Source organism: Brachypodium distachyon, chromosome 4 (genome assembly GCF_000005505.3).
Source record: "Brachypodium distachyon strain Bd21 chromosome 4, Brachypodium_distachyon_v3.0, whole genome shotgun sequence".
In the NCBI taxonomy this organism is placed as follows: domain Eukaryota; kingdom Viridiplantae; phylum Streptophyta; class Magnoliopsida; order Poales; family Poaceae; genus Brachypodium; species Brachypodium distachyon.
Genome location: NC_016134.3, coordinates 45,686,346 through 45,701,108, shown reverse-complemented (window position 1 = coordinate 45,701,108; position 14,763 = coordinate 45,686,346). Strand labels below are relative to the sequence as shown.

The 14,763-nt window shown below is 48.2% G+C and overlaps 3 protein-coding genes across 11 annotated transcripts; 2 read left to right on the top strand and 1 right to left on the bottom strand.

Moving 5' to 3' along the window:
- Positions 1-248: 248 nt before the first annotated feature.
- On the bottom strand, positions 249-5,457 carry LOC100845529 (pentatricopeptide repeat-containing protein At2g26790, mitochondrial). Of its 8 annotated transcripts, none has more exons than XR_002960082.1 (5): positions 4,965-5,457; positions 2,295-4,871; positions 1,545-1,610; positions 797-1,044; positions 249-706 (listed from the first exon to the last, which is right to left on the bottom strand). XR_002960082.1 is itself a non-coding variant. In XM_024454700.1 (3 exons), exon 2 carries the CDS (start codon positions 4,803-4,805, stop codon positions 2,340-2,342), a length of 2,466 nt encoding a protein of 821 aa, XP_024310468.1. In that variant the 5' UTR covers positions 4,806-4,871; positions 4,965-5,456; the 3' UTR covers positions 1,896-1,987; positions 2,295-2,339. The 8 variants fall into 8 exon arrangements, 1 of the variants encoding a protein (XP_024310468.1); XR_002960085.1 differs by having other exon boundaries at positions 249-712; positions 1,562-1,610; XR_002960080.1 differs by having other exon boundaries at positions 1,562-1,610.
- Positions 5,458-6,846: 1,389 nt separating this feature from the next.
- On the top strand, positions 6,847-10,051 carry LOC100832597 (probable mediator of RNA polymerase II transcription subunit 26c). Of its 2 annotated transcripts, none has more exons than XM_010240381.3 (9): positions 6,847-7,476; positions 7,603-7,671; positions 7,852-7,934; positions 8,077-8,150; positions 8,235-8,287; positions 8,614-8,653; positions 8,771-8,898; positions 9,229-9,325; positions 9,496-10,051. In XM_010240381.3, exons 1-9 carry the CDS (start codon positions 7,123-7,125, stop codon positions 9,609-9,611), a joined length of 1,014 nt encoding a protein of 337 aa, XP_010238683.1. In that variant the 5' UTR covers positions 6,847-7,122; the 3' UTR covers positions 9,612-10,051. The 2 variants fall into 2 exon arrangements, with proteins under 2 accessions (XP_010238683.1, XP_003578864.1); XM_003578816.4 differs by having other exon boundaries at positions 6,851-7,476; positions 8,756-8,898.
- Positions 10,052-10,748: 697 nt separating this feature from the next.
- On the top strand, positions 10,749-13,415 carry LOC100845227 (exocyst complex component EXO70B1). Its single transcript, XM_014902224.2, has one exon. The coding sequence runs from the start codon at positions 11,100-11,102 to the stop codon at positions 13,182-13,184; it is 2,085 nt and encodes a 694-aa protein (XP_014757710.1). The 5' UTR covers positions 10,749-11,099; the 3' UTR covers positions 13,185-13,415.
- Positions 13,416-14,763: the final 1,348 nt, after the last annotated feature.

The following is a 14,763-nucleotide window of genomic DNA, read 5'->3' as shown; positions in this document are numbered from 1 at the left end:
TAACATCTTTTCTGCACAAGATCCGTCTGTCTGGTTCATGTGTGGAACAGTTTTCGCAGTCCCTGGCACAAATTTTGTCTCCGTCCAACAAAAGAAACGTGAGACCAAAATTTGTTGAACAATGTTTTTTTTTTGTTACGTTGTCACTGAGATAGTGAAATGTGTGGGAGCCTGAGGGAGAGCCGGAGAGGGAATGGCATCTGTGCAGGCATACACGAAATGGGAGCTTCGCACGCATTGACGCATAGTAGCAAAAAATACACAGTACAAAATTCCAATAACAAACAGATTATGTAGAACATGTTCATTGATTTACATGGTTGAAGAAGAAGATCCGTTAGTTTGGGAGAGGTGGTAACAAACAAAGTGACTCGATCCATTTCGAAGAACACAATGGGGCCACTGATATGTGGGCCCCATAGATGAAGAGCCCATAGGCCAGGGTCACAACAGCGCAGAGCTGAGCCCTGTGTCAGTTTTTAGCTTCTCCAATTCAACAGATCCACGAAGGTACATGATGATCTATCCACCCCCTCCAATTCTATTAGGACCAGTCTCAAAAACAATAAGTGCACCGAGGACCAGGCTGTCATTCTTCTCCATCTTCCACAACAATCATCACAAGCTCAGAACTTGTTACGATGCACTACGAGCATCAGCATTCACCTTTGCTTCACTGGAGAAAATTGCCACTCCATCACTTCAGCTGCATCTTGCACACGACAGGAAAAAGATTTAAAAACTGTTACAGGCCTGAAATGAACAAGTTCCACTTCCGAGAAGGGCAAAGGCACACCTGGCAGGCTGGCATCATTTGACATAGTGGCCATGGTTGATCTTGGGCAATTAACAGCTACTACCTACCGACCTCCGGGCAAACAGCAACGGCTATGAGCCTATGACTTCAACAACAGGCCATAGCGGCCTGAGCTCGGTGAGCCATGGTGGCTTCAGTTGTGGAACATGGGACTGTGGCTTCATATTCTGATGTAGGCGGCCTCAGAGTGACAGGAGCACACCACCATCACAATGACTGCAGAGAAACTACAGTAAAGAGGAGGTAAGACAACACGAACAGAAGGGCAATTCAGTTTTTTGCATGGCTTATGGAACAAAAAATGCAACATTAGTACTATTTGCCCAAAAATCAGGCGTTCAAAGTTTATCATGCAATAAGAAGTATCATCTGAATTTAGTGTGATCCAAATAAACATGGGTATCTTGAATGTTAACTAGTAACAAAATTACCATTTGATGCGATAGCCATGTTCAAGATAGTGGAATGCATGTATAGCACAAGGTACCCTTAGCATTTCTCATAGCTCGGAGTTTTAGTTTAGAGATATATGATTATAATACACAAGAAAACAGGTTCCGACACTGAGAGTTAAGGACCAAAGTAAGTTCAGTTTGTGATGCCATGATATCACAATGTTCATGTTTTACAAACCTGTACATGCCCCACGACCTTGACATGTTATGTAAAGAACAACTAAACTTGACACATTCAACTTCGAAACATAACCAAAAGCTAATAGATTTACCATAATTATGTACCCACCAGATTTATCGATTCAAGCATGGCTTGTGGTGCATGGTATGCCATTACTCTGGAAATATTGGAATAAAATTAGTGTGCGGCGTATCAAAATTTAGACCCAACACATTATAGGCAACGACAACATAACCTATAAGTTCCCTTTAGCATATCAATTTACCCAAGCTAATGTGGTGCCTTGTTAGATAAATCACCATCCTTTTCTCACAGACACTATAGACCTGACTGATAGATCCTTAAAGAGGATCATTCGAGAAGAAGAAAAATGCTTTGATCATCAATTTTTGATAGCTCAACATACAGAAATAAGAATTAAGCAAATACCAAAAAGAGGCAGACTTGCCTTGCTACAGAGCTCATCAGGCCTGCAGAATCATCTCTTTGGAATTTCATATGTAAATGACCAATGCTCCAGAGTACCGCCCCAGGCTACTCCAAAAAAAAGAGCAGATGCAATGAAGCAATCATCACTGAAGAATGAGCTAAATAAACCGGAGTTTAACATGCCATGCTAATTTTCATGAATAAAAGATGTGTAACCTTAGCTTGCATTCCAGGATATATGAGCTCAAGGAAAGTATTTCAACAGTCACTAGATAATGATGAATCAAACTGTTATGTGTGTGGAAGCACATGTATGGATACCATAATCATATTTTTATGACATATTGAAGTGGAAGTAAAAAATCTTAGTTCCACATACACAAACTTCATGACTGATAAAATAGATTATTACCTTCCTGTTGACGTGATCTTTTCAGTTGATATAACTGAAGGGAAATCATACATATGACTGATCCTGCCTATTCCTCAAAACCCTCCGATTTAGGACAGAAAAGGTCAGTACATCTGGTTTTATTCCCTTATCTACCATTTCTTGAAAAAGATCTTCAGCCTTTGCTACTTCGCCTTGGCTGCAATATCCATTTATCAGAGCTGTGTATGCATAATGATCAGGAGTAAGTCCTTTCTGCAACATCTCATCAAATAGTCCCCGAGCTTGCTCTAAATAATCTGATTTGCACTGTCCATCAATCAATACAGTATAACAGGGTACATCAGGTTCAATTTCCATTTCTTTCATAGAGCTGAGCAACCTGTTCTGTTTTGCTCTAAGTAGCAAGCTCCTTTTGTCCCTACTGATGCCCTGCCAGCGTCGCTGCAGGTCCTCCTTTAGGTGACCATCCAATAGCACCGTATATGCAATTATGTCAGGCTTGATCCCTAAACTTGTCATCTGAGCAAATAATTCACAAGCTTCTTGCATCAGACCAATCTTGCAGTAACCATTCATTAGTACAGTGTATACAATAACATCAACAGGAAGTCCTCGCTGAACCATATCATGGAACCATAAGCGAGCATTGCGCATATCTCCAGTCTGACAATAGGCTGATATGAGTTTGCTATATGAAATTAAATCAGGAACATCATTCTTTTCTAACATCGTGCTACATACAGTTGAAGCTCCCTGGGAATTTCCATCCCTACAAAGGTCACTTATCAACTTAGAACATGAGAAACGATCCACAAGTTTTCCTTGCTTAGCAACCCTAAGAAAAAGGACGTAAGCATTATCAGTCCAGCCTTTATGCAAATAGCCACAAACCATTGAACTGTACAATACTTCAATGTTATCAATTCCTTTTTCTTCTACTATATTAAATAACACCTCTGCTTCACTAAGGTTGTCGCCTCTGCAGAACCCATCAATTACTACACCATAAGTAAGGGAATTAGGCTGCAATCCTCGATCCTCCATGTGCCCTATAAGGTCAAACACCTCCATAACAAGACCACGCTTGGATAATCCACTGGCCAATATGTTATATGTAACTACATCTGGCTTTACATTGGCCTTCAGCATCTCTTCAAATGCTTGCCTTGCATTTTGTATATCTCCCTTCAAACAGTAACCCTTGATCAGGCATGTATAGTGGATTCTGTCAGGTGACAGGCCCACAGTCATCATTTCTCCCAGTAGCTTAACCGCCTCATCCATGTTCCCAAGCTTGCAATAAGCATCCATAGCAATGTTATAAAGAACCCCATCTATATGGAGACCTGAATCTCTAAATTTCTGGAAATACTCTGTAACTTGGGATGCCATGCCTAACTTCGTAAAGCATTGTAGAAGATAACTCATAATGTGACAATTTGCTTCTAAACCATGGGATACCATGGCTTGATAATGATCCAACACCTTAAGTAGGTTGCCAACTTTGCAGTAACTTCTAATAAGATAGCTATAACCATATATATCTGGGGTTAATCCTTGTCTGACCTTGTTCTCCAATAGCTTTTCGACCTCCTCCAACCTCATTTCCTTGCATAGCCCATCCATTACCACGTTAAAAGCTATGGCCTCAACTTGAACCTTCTCCCTGATGATCTCTTGCAGAATTGCATAAGCTAAATCAATTTTTCCACACTCACAAAGACCAATTATAAATGATGAGTGTCCATGTACATCTGGTTTCACCCCCATTTCAATCATCTCAACCCACACTTTGAATGCTTTGTCTGCCTTCTTTTCTTGAAAAAGAGACCTAGTGATAATGCGCAATGAATGAGCATCCAAAGTAAGTCTAAAGAACTTCATTTCATCATAAGCTGATAGAACAATCTCCGAGTCACAGCTCTCAGCTGCAAATTTGAGAAGTATGTTGCAAGTCCAAACTGGCGGGACAACTCCAAGCCTACAAAGCTCACCAAATAATCCAATTGTGTCTCGTGCATCGCAGCAAGTGGTGCATGCCGTGATTAAGCAATTAGTTGCAAACAAGAGTGGATATGAAGTAGTGCATGTTCTTTTGAGCTGATCCATGAGAGGCACAATTTCAGGACCGCCGCCGCTAGTCGGCGAGACGATCTCACAGAACAAGGAAAACAGCATCCTCCCCTGGCCTGAATGGGATAAAATGTGGACAATCTCCGCGTAAGTGGAGAAGTCATGCCTAAACCCGACGCTCTCGGCGTCTTTAAAGTAGGCGAATGCAATAGCAGGCCTCCTCTTGAGGCACTGAAGGGTCTTTACAACATTGGCAGGGCTCAGCGGGCAGCTTCTTCTCTCGGCAAGCTCATTAGCAGCAAAGTTCAGCCTCTCGTCGCCGCTCGAGGAGTATTCCGGCTGAACCGAAGCAGCAAGCACGGAGAAGCGGCAGCGAGGAGACGATTCCGTGGGTGAAGCTCCGATGTGCCTGCACCATTCACCGACACATTTGCGCTGCCGCCGCAACAGGAGCATGGGAGACACGCACGGACCTAGCTACCAGCTCCGCATAGGCCGGCCGGTGCCGCCACGGGGATTCTTCTACCGTAACGAAGAACAGAAGATGAAAAATCCATGTTAAGAACCTCTGCTGAAATACTACTCAGAGCAGATCATACATGGGAAGGAGCATACCCCAGCAGTGCAGCGGTGGCGTTGAAGTCAGCTTCACGGAGAAGCCAGGAGCGGAGTGACGGCCGAGGGCAGAAGAGAGGAGGGGGGGAGATGGGCGGACAGGTGGCGCGCGAGCCGAGGCGGAGGGCGACCCGCGACGGGCTCGTGGGCGGCGGCGACGGGCAGAGAGCGGCGGAGGGGTCGGGCGTGGGAGGGGTTCAGAGGGGGGAGAGGGAAGCAGCTGGGACGAGCCACCGCCGGCGCGGGGGGGAGGCGGGCGGGCGCGCCGCCGTGGTTGGTTGGGAGGAAGGAGGAGAAGGGGGCGGGTCACGGGACGTTGGTGGAGACAGCTGGGACGCGGTGGGTGGAACTGGGAACTCCGGCGCGGCGGACGGCTGGGTATAGGAGAGGTTTAACAGCCGCCGGGGGTCGTCGGCCCGGGAGCTTGGGTAGGTCAGCGGAGGAATGGCGGCTGCAGAGGCGACGGATTTGGATGGCCTAGATCGTTTGCTGGCTGGGACGGTGAACGGACCAGATGGGTGGCAACGGTGCTATGGATAGCCGTACCGTACATGAGTCTGTTCATTTTTGTTTATCAATAATTTTGGGCCTTGAATTTTTCTTTTTGACAAAAAAATCACAGGTGCTCTGCAGGATTATTATTTTTGTGCAAAAAGAACAAGTTTGCGATGCCTATTTTGTCCACCAAGCTTCTCTTTTTCTTCGTACCATACCATCAATGTTTTTTTTTAGCCTAGAAGTATATAGTTTTATTTTGACATGTTCATGCAAGGAGTTTTTGGTACTCCCTCCGTCCCATATTAGGAGGCTTGGCCTCGCAGCAACGGAGCCTAGCCTTGGAGGCCTTGGAGCACCGACGTGTAGGGCAGCGCAGCCATGGATATCTGTCTCTCATTGAAATAGTGTACGAGAGGGAGGGAGGGAGACGAGAAGGATAGAGAGGAGGAGAGAGAGACGGGAGATAAGGAGGAGGTAGACGGACGCCAGAGAAAAGATAAGAAGGAGATCGTTTTTTCTCGCCACGTGTCAAGCGCCTGAGGCGGCAGACGCGGGTCACCGATCCGTCGGTTGATAAGAATCATTTTCCTTAACTTTTTGTGCAAAAAGAACAAGTTTGATGCGCATAGATCCCTATTGGTCCATCAAGCTTCTCATTTTCTTCATACCATCAATGAATTTTTTTTGAAGCCTAGAAGTATATAGTTTTATTTTGACATGTTCATGCAAGTAGTTTTTTCTACTCCCTCCGTCTCATATTAAATGACTCAAATTTTTCCAAATATGGATGTATTTATACTCAAAACGCGTATAGATACATTTAATATTTCGTCACTTAATATGAGACGGAGGAACTATTTTCTGGCTTTGAAAGAAAATTTACATAATTTCAGAAATAAAGAGAGCACATCTTCAAGCGTGGAGAATCATATCTCTAACCAATTTCTCATGACGATGTTTTTAAAACCGAGTTGCATCTTAAAACTACTGCTCTACTGAGGACAAACACGCACGCGCACAAAATTTATGCAAAGGTCGTCTTCATCCAGGCTCCTCTCATTTTATATTGATAATAACAAATCACCCATTGAACAAAACTTTATGTGCATGGAGAGTATGATAGGCATGGCTTAATTTCTGAGAATATGTTTTTTATGTTTTTTTTACAAAACTAGGTTTAAAAGTTAAAACCCCCTTGTTAACATGAGAATAAGAGATGATCCGAATCTGGCCTGGAGATGACGATGGAATATTACCGCAAGATTTTTATTTCCTTCCCCATCTTCTAATCAAGAGAGCCGTCGCTATCAAATCCCAACCTGTATAACCAAACGACCAACTACCCACCGTCACGCCCGCCCTCAACGGGTTACCGGATCCCAAACCCGCTTTCAGCCCCCGCTTGATTCCCCAATCGCGTCGCGCCCCCCCTGCCTCCCCCCGCTATACTCTCCTCCAATCCAAATCGCCGCCTCCCCACCCCCAGCCAATCCGGTCTCGGCGTCACCTCCTGTCGGCGGTGGCGGCGATGGCGGGACCCAGGAGCCCGGTCGCGTAGCGATCGGCGCGGCGGGAGCGTGTCTGCGTGGGGGAGGTGTTGGTGCTGCGGGTGTTTGAAGGATTCGAGTCCCGGCGATCGCCGGCGGGGGGGGGGGGCGGGATGGACGCCGAGGGCCGGCTCCGGCGCGCGCTGGCCGCCTTCGGGGGCGGGGTTGAGGGCGTGTGGGAGCTCGTGGACGCGGCGCTCGCCTCGGCGCCGCCCGCCGAGCTCCGCGCGCGCCGCGACGGCATCGTGGAGCGGCTCTACGCCGCCGGGTCCCGGTGCCGCAACTGCGACGCCGTCCCGCAGCTGGCGCGTCAGCCGGCTGCGGCGGCGGCGGCGGCGTTGTCTCCGGAGGAGGACGCGGACGTGGACGGGCTCGGCGAGGACGAGGAGGAGGCCGACGACGACGAGGCCGCCGGCGCCGAGAGCAAGATCCTGGCCATCAGGGACTTCTTGGAGGACCCCGACCAGGTCCTTTGAAAAAAAGATCCCATTTCTTTTACCGGCCGTGGAATCAGTACGATTTTTTTTCGCTCACAAAAAAGCTCACTCCCTTCTGTTGCAAACTGTACCTTTGTATGCATGCTTTGGTCACAGTCGGAGGACGAGCTGGTGAGCTTGCTTCAGAACCTGGCAGACATGGACATCACCTACAAGGCTCTCCAGGTGACCTCACCTTCTTTTTTCTGGCTTCACTTTTGTTCGTCATACGAAGGGAAGGACATGGTTCGTTGGTGACTTAAAACCGAATGATCGTACACTCTCTTATGAGCGTCGTATTGTTCACAATTAGTTTGGTCTCTTGGTTGCTTCCTTCATGAAGAGCTCGTGCTTTCCGTTGTGCAGGACACAGACATCGGCCGGCATGTGAATAGCCTGCGCAAGCACCCATCAGGAGAAGTCCGGCAGTTGGTGAAGCTGCTCGTCAGGTGAATAATAAAGAGTACTCAATAATAAACCAGAATATGATGCTAAATTTGTGTTGTGTAAGGCTAAATTAGAAGTGCCTTCTAATGTGCCTTCTAATCGTGGTTGGTTTTTGTGGATTTTTTCATCTGTTCATCTGTAAAGGAAATGGAAAGAAATAGTGGATGGCTGGGTGCGGCTCCACAACTCCGGTGGTGATGGTGGCAGCTCAATCCTAAGTAAGGCATTGTGCTAGCTTCAACTTTTTTTTGGATTTATTTTGTTTTCGGTTATATTTTTATTGATGTGATCCATGGTGGCAGCTGATGGTGACTCACCCGAGAAGACCCAAGGCAAAAGCTACCAAAATGCTCAGGTAACCTGTTCTTCCACAATTTAAACATGCGTCTAACCAAACTAATGTAGTCTAGTGTTTTGGTTCTTTCTTTAGCCTGTTGCTTTTGTGAAGAAAGTTTCTATATGGTGGATGGTATTGTGCCAAGAATATTCCTAGCCCATTTCCTCTGTTAACTTGCAAAACAAACTAAAAATTTGCTGCACAGTTAGTCATGCTCTTGTCAGATATTAGAAAGGATGCAATATACGCTAACTACTAGTATACAACCTTAAATAGCTCATGTCGATAGGCAAGTCAACGCAGCTTGTAACATGGACACCTGTGTTATTGTTGTGCCATTGCAGGTTTCGGACTTCAAGTATTCGCCCAGCCCCCAGAGGCACAGTGAGTTCACACATCTGTTCTCAAGAGTTTCTATGTAGTGCTTGTCGTAGCTTTCAAAATTTAATACTGTGCCAACTGACTGTTTGATTGTTTCAACCTAAGATGGTTTGAGTTCAGACAGGTCTAGCAATAACAATGGTTTCGAGACGACAATGGAGAGGCATAGAGCAAGCCCTGCGCCCTCATATAATCAGACGAAGCAGAACAGCAGCAATAACTATTCAACTACGTCATCTGCTCCACCTGTAAGCCTAACCATATCATTGTACCGGAATTTTTAGTCCCATTCGTTAATGTACAGAGATTGTGCACTTGGTTTTGTTTATAGTTGTAGAAGAAAGGTTCTCCTTGCATTCCCCCACAAGTAGAGCCAGTCTGTCCACATGGCCAAAGATGTTGATATTTAAAAAAAACTAAAGCTGCCTTTCTACTCAGTACACATCAATTGTTAAATCATTGATCTTATGAACCAAAATAGTGAGAACAAGTACTTGAGCTTTTCTCTGCTTACTCTTTGCAAAACAGTGCCTACAGTCCTATACTTTCAGTTTGATATTCACAAATATGCCTTGCAGAGGACGATGAGGGAGCAGAAGGATAATAATTTGGATCTTGAGAAGCTCGACTCTGCCAGAAAGAGGCTTCATGAAAATTACCAGGAAGCACAAAACGGTAATAATTTCGTTAACATAGGAGTTGTATTTTTTTTCCTTCAAATTACCACAGAAAGATTAGAAGGGTTAAAAATCAGTTTCAATGCAGAAAACAGAGGAACTTCCCCCCTTCTTTTTTTTCTTCTGCGATTAACTTCCCCCCTTTATACTCCTTTCCTCTTTGTGCAGCGAAAAAACAGAGGACAATGCAAGTGCTGGACATCCACGACATACCCAAGCCAAAAAATAGGAACACCTTCATCCGCAAAGGCGGCGGAGGCGGCCTCCCTGGAAGACATCGGTGACAAGTCCCCGACATGTGGCGAGCATGCAAAAAATCTTTAGCAGACCTGACGAAGGTCAAAATGGAAAATAAACTGCGAATACGACAGGGTCTATGTCTTTTTTTGTTTCAGTATCCTTACTATCGTCATTATCATGGCTGTGCCAGTCCATAGTCCAAGTAAACTTTTGCCCAGCACATCAGGCTGCGCTTGTGGTTTTCTCATTCTGAAGAAAAAAGAAAAGAAAACCAAGGTTAAATCATATATTATTCCTAATCTCTGCTGTATCTTGTTCTTAATTTTTTTTGGACAAGTTTGTTGAATGTTTCCAGAACTTTTTATACCGACTATTTGGTGCTGAGCTCCTATGTTCAACCATTGTATTATTTTCCCTGATTTCGTCGCTTGCTGTAAAGTGTAAATACATACTCCTAACGATAAGATTGCTGAAAATTATAGAATTATCATGTGTCCTGGAAAGCATGCTTCTAACTTGTAATGTTGGATTGCTTAAGCATCTACGCACGACAGTGCCACGATCTCCCAATCCAAGAACTTAAAAAGCTTTTTCGTAGTGTTAAAGATCATTACAGACAAGCTGGGCGATGATGCAGAGGGTCAATGCCGCACGTTGAACATTTTTCCCGCGGGGAAAAGGAAATCAAACAACTACAGCATGCACGTCGATCGGATCAGAACAGGTCGTGCTCTCCATCTCTCTCTCTCTCTCTCCTGTGCTATTGCGAACCTATACCGGATTATTGTAAGAGGATCTTTCAGCCGAATGGGTCTATGGATAGACACGGTTCCATCGTGCTTAGCATGTCCTCAGCACTTTCAAAAAAAATATCTATAACTCTGGTTGCACTTGTACATTGTCCTAAATTTTCGTTCCCCGGGGAGATAGCATGTAAAAAACTGGAAGAAGAAGAAGAAATGGTTCGGGCTTCCATGAATCCCTCACTAAATTACTGATATTTAATGAAACTGTGGTGAAATTTTAGAGAAACCAGGGTGAAAATTTAGTAGAATTTGAATACACTGTATTTCAAATTTTATGTTTTCACTGAGATATTCAAATTTTGTTAATGTTTTATTTCAGTTGTGCAGCGGGAGCAAAACTAAGAGTGAAACCGGGATAAAATATTAGTAAAAAATTCGGAATTTTAAAATTTAATACTTCGTATCTTGTTCTAGTTTAGCTAAAAATTTCACTTTGGATTCAGTGAATTTTACGGTTACCGTAGCAATTTAGAGTCCGAAGAGGAGGAGCAACACAAGAGGCGCGCCTCTCGTTTCACAGCCAGCAGCTAAAACGAGGAGGAGGAAGAAGAAGAACACAGAGGACCCTTTCAAACGCTCTGAATGGCCGCGTGAATGGCCGCCCTCCATTCTCTCTCTACCCCTGCATGCCGATGAGCACCACCAGCAGCAGCTAGCCAGCTAGCTATTGACCACATACCCTCGGCCGATCGCCATTGCTGCCCCCTTCATCCCCATCGATCCCCAATGGACAGCCGGAGCCAGGCACCCCAGAAGTCGAGCAGCTTCTCGTCGGCGCAGAAGGCCGCCCCGCGGGAGGTCGACCGCAACCTCTCCCTCGGCTCCCTCCGCCACCCCCATGGCGGCGCCGGCGCCGGGGGCGACCTCAGGGGCGGCGGCTACCACCCTTCTGCCTCCACGGAGCAGATCCGGGAGGAGGACGAGGAGGCGGAAGAAGAAGAAGAAGACCGCAACTCGCCCGGCGTCTCCGCGCTCTCCGGGGAGGTCGATGCCTTCGTCTCCGGCGACCTGAGCGTCCCGGAGTCCTCCCTCGAGCGGTTCGCCGCCGCCGTCGAGCTGCAGATCTCGCGGTCCGAGGCCAAGGTCCGCGGCGGCGGCGGCGGCGGCGCGGGAGATCGGTTGGGGGTCGTCGACGCGGCTAATGGCGAGCCCCCCGCCCTGCTCGCCGCCATCGCCCGTCTCGCCGCGCTGTCCTCCGCACTGGCGAAGGTCGCCGATCCCGGGAAGTACGGCGGCGCGGCGCAGAGGGTAGGCGGCGTGATGCAGCGGGCCATGGCGGTGCTCGATGACGAGTTCCACGCGCTTCTGGACCTGCCCAAGAAGGACACCTGCAAGCTCATGCGCCGCCCGCCGTCCTTCGAGCAGCAGCAGCAGCAGCAGGCGACGCACGAGGCCGACCGCTGCGTGCTCCGGGCGCCGCCTCCCTCCGCGGCGGCCGCGGACAGCTGCGCCGCCGAGCCCGCGCCGCCGTACCCGCCGGAGACGGTGGACCGGCTGCGCTGCATCGCGGACGCCATGGCGTCCGCCGGCCGCGCCACGGAGTGCGCCCAGATGTTCCTCGCCGCCCGCCGCAGCGCCTTCGACGGCTCGCTCCGGCATCTCGGGTACGAGAAGCCGGGCAGCGCGGAGGACGTGGCAAGGATGACGTGGGAGGCCCTGGAGTCGGAGATCGCCACGTGGATCAAGGCCTTCCGCCACGCCATCAACGTGGGCCTCTCCACGGAGCACGACCTCTGCCTCCGCGTCTTCTCCTCCGGCGTGGGCCGGGCCGTGTTCGCGGACCTGGCCCGGTGCGTGATGCTGCAGATGTTGGGCTTCACGGACGCCGTGGCCGCCACGAAGCGCTCCGCCGAGCGGCTCTTCAAGGTGCTCGACATGTACGAGGCCGTCCGCGACGCCTCCCCCGTCGTCGACGCCTTCTTCCTCTCCGACTCCGGCGACTCCAACAACGCTCTATCCGACCTCAAGTCAGAAATCGCCGCCGTCCGCTCCAGGCTGGGCGAGTCCGCCGTGGCCATGTTCCGCGAGCTGGAGAGCTCCATCCGCGCCGACGCCGGCCGGCAGCCCGTGCCAGGCGGCGCCGTGCACCCGCTCACCCGCTACGTCATGAACTACCTCAAGTACACCTGCGAGTACAACGCCACCCTCGAGCAAGTCTTCCGCGACCACGCCGGCCATGGCGCCGCCCACGGCCCAGACTCCTCCTCCTCCGAAAACAACAACCCTTTCGCGGCGCAGCTGATGGACGTCATGGAGCTCCTCCACAGCAACCTAGAAGGCAAATCGCGGCTCTACAAGGACCCGGCACTCAGCAGCATCTTCCTGATGAACAACGGGCGCTACATGCTGCAGAAGATCCGGGGCTCGCCGGAGACGAACGCCGTGCTAGGGGAAGCCTGGGCGAGGAAGCAGTCGACTTCCCTCCGGCAGTACCACAAGAACTACCAGCGGGAGACGTGGAGCCGGGTGCTGACGCTGCTGCGGGACGACGGCGTGCTGACGGTGAAGGGCCACGTGCAGAAGCCGATGCTCAAGGAGCGGTTCAAGCAGTTCAACGCCGCCATGGACGAGATCCAGCGGACGCAGGGCGCCTGGGTGGTCAGCGACGAGCAGCTGCAGTCGGAGCTCAGGGTCTCCATCGCCGCCGTCGTCGTGCCGGCGTACCGGTCGTTCCTCGGGAGGTTTGGGCAGACGTTTAGTGCCGGGAGGCAGGCGGAGAAGTACGTCAAGCTCAGCGCGGAGGACCTTGAAGGGATCATCGATGAGCTCTTCGACGGGAACCCTTCGTCCATGAGCAGGAGAAGGACATGATTTGATCCGTTCGTTAACGACAGCAACGGCAGTCGGTTGGTTTGATCGGTGGGGGGTTTTACAAGGGGAGGGGGCATTTGGGGTCTTGGTTTAAGAAATGCATTATGAATCGCTTTTCGTTTTTCGTCTTCTTTTTGGCTGGTTAAAGAACTGGTGTCACGATAATTAATTTGGTCCAACAGGTGATGTGTTTTTACTTCAATTCTGCGCTTAAAATCGTTGCTTCAATTCTGTCAATACGGCTTTCTCAACAACCTGACGTCCCTCCAGCATCGTAGGGTCGTAGCGTCGTAGGGTAGCGCCGCATCGAGATGTTTCCAAATGAAGCTAGAGCTTGATTGTATTCGTTCCGGACTTTTGGCCCACAGACCCAGCTAGACTAGGAGAAACGATCGTTGTTGACAAACCGAACCCGGCCGGCCTATATCCGCAAAAACAAAGAGAGGGGGGACGGCCCGTGAATAGATTGATCTAAATTAAAGTGAAGTAGCTACTCGGCTACTCCCAGTGTATCCAAACTCAGCCTTGGTTAAATAGATGGATTGTGCAGAGAGGATAATTTTTGATTTTTTATACACTAATTGATACAAGTCGAGGACAGACGATGTAATTGTGTATGATGGTACTCGTTGAATGTATGGATCTCTTTTGAATTTCAACATGAAAAAGGATCATGTAGCCCCAGCAGGATCAATTGAGCATGTAACTGATACTTAGGCTGAACGTGAATTCAGTTAGCAGATTGGGTATTTCATTGTTTGGTGGCATTGTGCAGTAGTGCAGCAGATTAGTAAAAGCTAAATCTGCCTGCCTAGTGCCTAGTGTTGTTTGCTTTTGAGTTCAGGTTCTGCAGTCTTCTGGTAGCTAGTTTTCTAGCACTAGTTGCGTTTGAGTGGAAGCATGACACGCAGAGCATAAAAATATGAGAAAGTGTGTGCACTGACAGCTACCAGTCAAAGGACAGGCGATATTTGGCTGTGTATGATACTACTCGTTGATCATGTGGATCCTTTTAAATTTCAACATGAGAGAAGGTAATGTATAATTGGCCACAGGATGAGTATGCAGCTGGTACTTAGTCTGAACCTGAATTTCTCAACACTTGTATTTCTAATTGCACAAGGAACATATGAACAGGGACGGATGCAGGAAAAAATATATAGGAATGGCCAGATAGAAGGAATGATTTATTAGGAGAGGGCCAAAACATACAAATGTGAAACTTATAGGATGAAATTACAAAGATTATACATGGGTTTAACTAAAAATGCCAAATCTTAGGAGGGGCCAAGGCCCAGGCCAGCCTGGGTTGTGCCTCCGCCACTGAACATGAACATATAGAAACAAGGAAAGTAGCGAGGCTAGTATTTGGCTCTTTTTTTTTTTGGTGCCTAGCAGCAGGCAGTACATACTGAATCAGAATGGCAAGCACTCTGAGATTTTAAAATTTTCGTGTTAATTTGATATGATTTTCTGCATCTTCCTCAGTTTTTTGTTGTGGATCATACTTAGGGGTACTGAGCTAAATAGTACTGTACTTAGGAGTTCTAAGTTCACCGACTTTAGTATCGAAGCACAG

Coding starts and splice junctions, on each gene's coding strand:
- LOC100832597 (XM_003578816.4), top strand. CDS start 7,123: ATGGACGCCGAGGGCCGGCTCCGGCGCGCGCTGGCCGCCTTCGGGGGC. Junction 8,288..8,613: donor AAAGCTACCAAAATGCTCAG/GTAACCTGTTCT, acceptor GTGCCATTGCAG/GTTTCGGACTTCAAGTATTC. Junction 9,326..9,495: donor TTACCAGGAAGCACAAAACG/GTAATAATTTCG, acceptor CTCTTTGTGCAG/CGAAAAAACAGAGGACAATG.
- LOC100845529 (XM_024454700.1), bottom strand. CDS start 4,805: ATGCTCCTGTTGCGGCGGCAGCGCAAATGTGTCGGTGAATGGTGCAGG.
- LOC100845227 (XM_014902224.2), top strand. CDS start 11,100: ATGGACAGCCGGAGCCAGGCACCCCAGAAGTCGAGCAGCTTCTCGTCG.